At 40.0% G+C, this 2911-nt stretch overlaps 1 protein-coding gene across 1 annotated transcript; it reads left to right on the top strand.

Moving 5' to 3' along the window:
- Nucleotides 1-212: 212 nt before the first annotated feature.
- On the top strand, nucleotides 213-2615 carry LOC113758595 (probable NADH dehydrogenase [ubiquinone] 1 alpha subcomplex subunit 5, mitochondrial). Its single transcript, XM_027301376.1, has 2 exons — nucleotides 213-654; nucleotides 1985-2615. Exons 1-2 carry the CDS (start codon nucleotides 336-338, stop codon nucleotides 2200-2202), a joined length of 537 nt encoding a protein of 178 aa, XP_027157177.1. The 5' UTR covers nucleotides 213-335; the 3' UTR covers nucleotides 2203-2615.
- Nucleotides 2616-2911: the final 296 nt, after the last annotated feature.

The raw sequence follows: 2911 nt of genomic DNA, 5'->3' as shown, positions 1-2911 counted from the left end.
ATTGTGCTAGGACACTTGTTTAAAAACCCCATATGTGCCTTCGAGATATCCCCAAAAGCAGGCCGAACATTGGATGTGAGCCCTGAATGAATACACTTGGACACGAAATCAAAAGAACCCATAATATCCGGCCTCCTGGGTGCTGGACCATAATCCAAAATGGCCCAATGAGTAACTCGCACCTTTTACTGGAAAAGTAAAGGGAACCAATTCGGAGTGTAGCTTGGTAATCTTCAGACTTCAGCTCTGACTTCCATTCCAATACTGAGTGAGCAAGCGAGCCACAGAACGATCTGCCCATCGAGTCAACTTGTCCAGAGAAAGAGCGAGTCAGAATGTTTCTGCGGAGGGTGGCTCGGCCGTTAATGATGATGGCGAAGGTGAAGGAGACGACGGGGATCGTAGGGCTAGATGTTGTGCCAAATGCTAGGGAGGTTTTAATCAGTCTGTATAGCAAAACCCTAGAGGAGATCAAGGCCGTCCCCGAGGATGAAGGATATCGTAAGGCTGTGGAAAGCTTCACCCGCCACCGGCTCAAGGTGTGCCGGGAGGAAGAGGACTGGGAATCGATCGAGAAGCGTCTGGGTTGCGGCCAGGTCGAAGAGCTTATTGAAGAGGCTAAGGATGAACTCAAGCTCATCGGCCACATGATCGGTATCCGCATTCTACATTTCATTTTCTTTTTTTCAAATAATTAAGAATGATTTTCTAGTCGCTTCCGTTGTTTATTATTATTATTATTTTTTAAATGCGTGGCATTTTCCCTGCATCTGCCGTGAAAAATATATATATTTTTAAAAAGTGATCAAATAAAATTTTCTGGTTGGTTTAATTGCTCTTGAGAAAGTTTGTGGACTGCTTGTAGGGGAGGGAGGGGGAAAATGGTGTTGCTTTGGGAAATAGTGGATGTTCTACAGTTAATTGTATGCTTTCTTACTGCTTGGTCTTCTATCCTTTTTTTTTTTTTTTGAGGATATAGAACGAGCTTTTGAGAAGATGACATTGTACGGTTTCAAAAAAAGCTTAAGTTTGCATCTTCTTTGCTATAAGTTTTCGAAGACTTGGGCTGACATTGGAAGCTTTCATCCTATTCAGTTTTGAATCTATAGACATTTTAGTTTTGGGGATGATGAGGGCAGTGGAGCTAGAGAGAGTTGTTAACTATTCTTGTGCATTGACCACTGATTATTATTATTATTATTATTTTTTACTTCTTTGAAAGGACTTGGGAGTTTTCCGGGGAGTGGTCAGAGCATAAAATAGAACTTTGGGTTTTGATAGGTGAATGGTTATCTTAGGAGTAGGGTAGTGGTAATTGTTTGATGAGTTGGTATTAGTAATATTTGTAACAATCTGTTTTCTAATTGATTATGAGAATCTGGATTGCAATTTGCTTTCTTATCTGATTTCTCGGCAGCTGTGAAGAACCTCAAGGTTCCTTCATATGTCTAGTTACAGGTCAGAAGAAACCAAGCACCCTAGTTTAATAGAATTGAGCGAGCAAACTATTAAGTAGTAATGTCTTATTGAGTGAGTCAAGAAGTAAAAGCTCTCGTCATCTCTTCTTCTATTTTGCTCCTTTTCAAATGGTAAACAGTGAAAAATTGACGTGAACTAATCGCAAATTGATCTGTGACTTGGGAGTGCATGATCTAGTCAACAAAAGAAGTATTTTGCTGGTCTTGGTTGATCAGCTTCATGGCTATTGTCTATATTTGTCTTGTTGTATTGGTGGTTATGTATTTAAATTTTCAAACCACATTTGACAAACGTAGATGTTCTAAATGTCGAGAGGATGTAATGCTTTTTCTACTCTGATATTGTCACTCCAGAGTCGTTATCTTTACTAATCTTGATGCCAATTCCAAGTTTATACTGGTTCAAATGGCTTGAAACTGGAGCCATCTAATATTGGAGGAAGTCTCCAGTTAAATATTGCCGATTTGATGTTTTGGTCACTTGGGTGTCTTTGTTTCAAGTGCAGAGTGGAAACCATGGGGTATCCCAGATGATTATGAATGTGAAGTTATCGAAAATGATGCTCCAGTTCCAAAGCATATACCCTTGCATCGACCTGGACCTCTTCCTGAAGAGTTTTATAGGACGCTTGAGGCCGTTTCTACCAACACTTTGGAAGATGCTGTTTCACGCTCAGAGAAAGATGAGCCTGCAATTGCATCTGGCGAGCAGCAATCTAAGTAGCACTCCACAGCTTCTTCTTTTGGCTTGTTCTTCTTTTTGCCGAGCCACATCAAGTTTATTACTGATTGGTGCCCTCTTTTTTTTTGTAATTTCACAAAAACAGTTCTGTTCGGATCGGATCGGAGTTTATCTGTGGGATTAAAGATTGAACCACTAGTTAATAATCGGAAGTTGAGTGGCTTTTACCAAATTTGACCGCAGCTATCCGCATTCTGGTTTAACTAAACAACTTAGGGTAGTATGCCCATTTCACCCATGTCCCAAGGCGCCATTATTTCTTATTGTTTCTCATTTGAGTTCTTGCTGTTGGTTGGCTATCATGTAGTTAAACTGTTGCTGTCAGCTTAATTGATCCTTCCCTTGAATCACTATGAAGTTGAGGGGGTTCCTTGTTAATATACGTATTATATTTATGTGCTGCTCAAGTTTGGGATCCGTTTGACCCTCGTTGCCCCTTCACATGAACAATTTAGTTTTCTTAGGAGACTAGAAAGTGGACCATATATATTACCTTTTCAGTTAAACTGGTGGTCATCAAAGTTAGATTGAATGTTGATTGTCCCCAGTTTTCTGTTGAAATCCTTTAAACCGGTGTTTCTGTTTGCTATTACTTTCCTTGCAAAAACTCTTGCAGTATATGGTTGTGTAGCTGATGATCAAGAACAGTTTACTTCTTTCTGTTTGTTCACGTTCTTTTGTAAGTTGTTGG

Source organism: Coffea eugenioides, unplaced genomic scaffold (assembly GCF_003713205.1).
Source record: "Coffea eugenioides isolate CCC68of unplaced genomic scaffold, Ceug_1.0 ScVebR1_596;HRSCAF=1297, whole genome shotgun sequence".
NCBI classification, from domain to species: domain Eukaryota; kingdom Viridiplantae; phylum Streptophyta; class Magnoliopsida; order Gentianales; family Rubiaceae; genus Coffea; species Coffea eugenioides.
The sequence above is the reverse complement of the archived record's forward strand: the minus strand, read 5'-3'. Positions and strand labels throughout refer to the sequence as shown.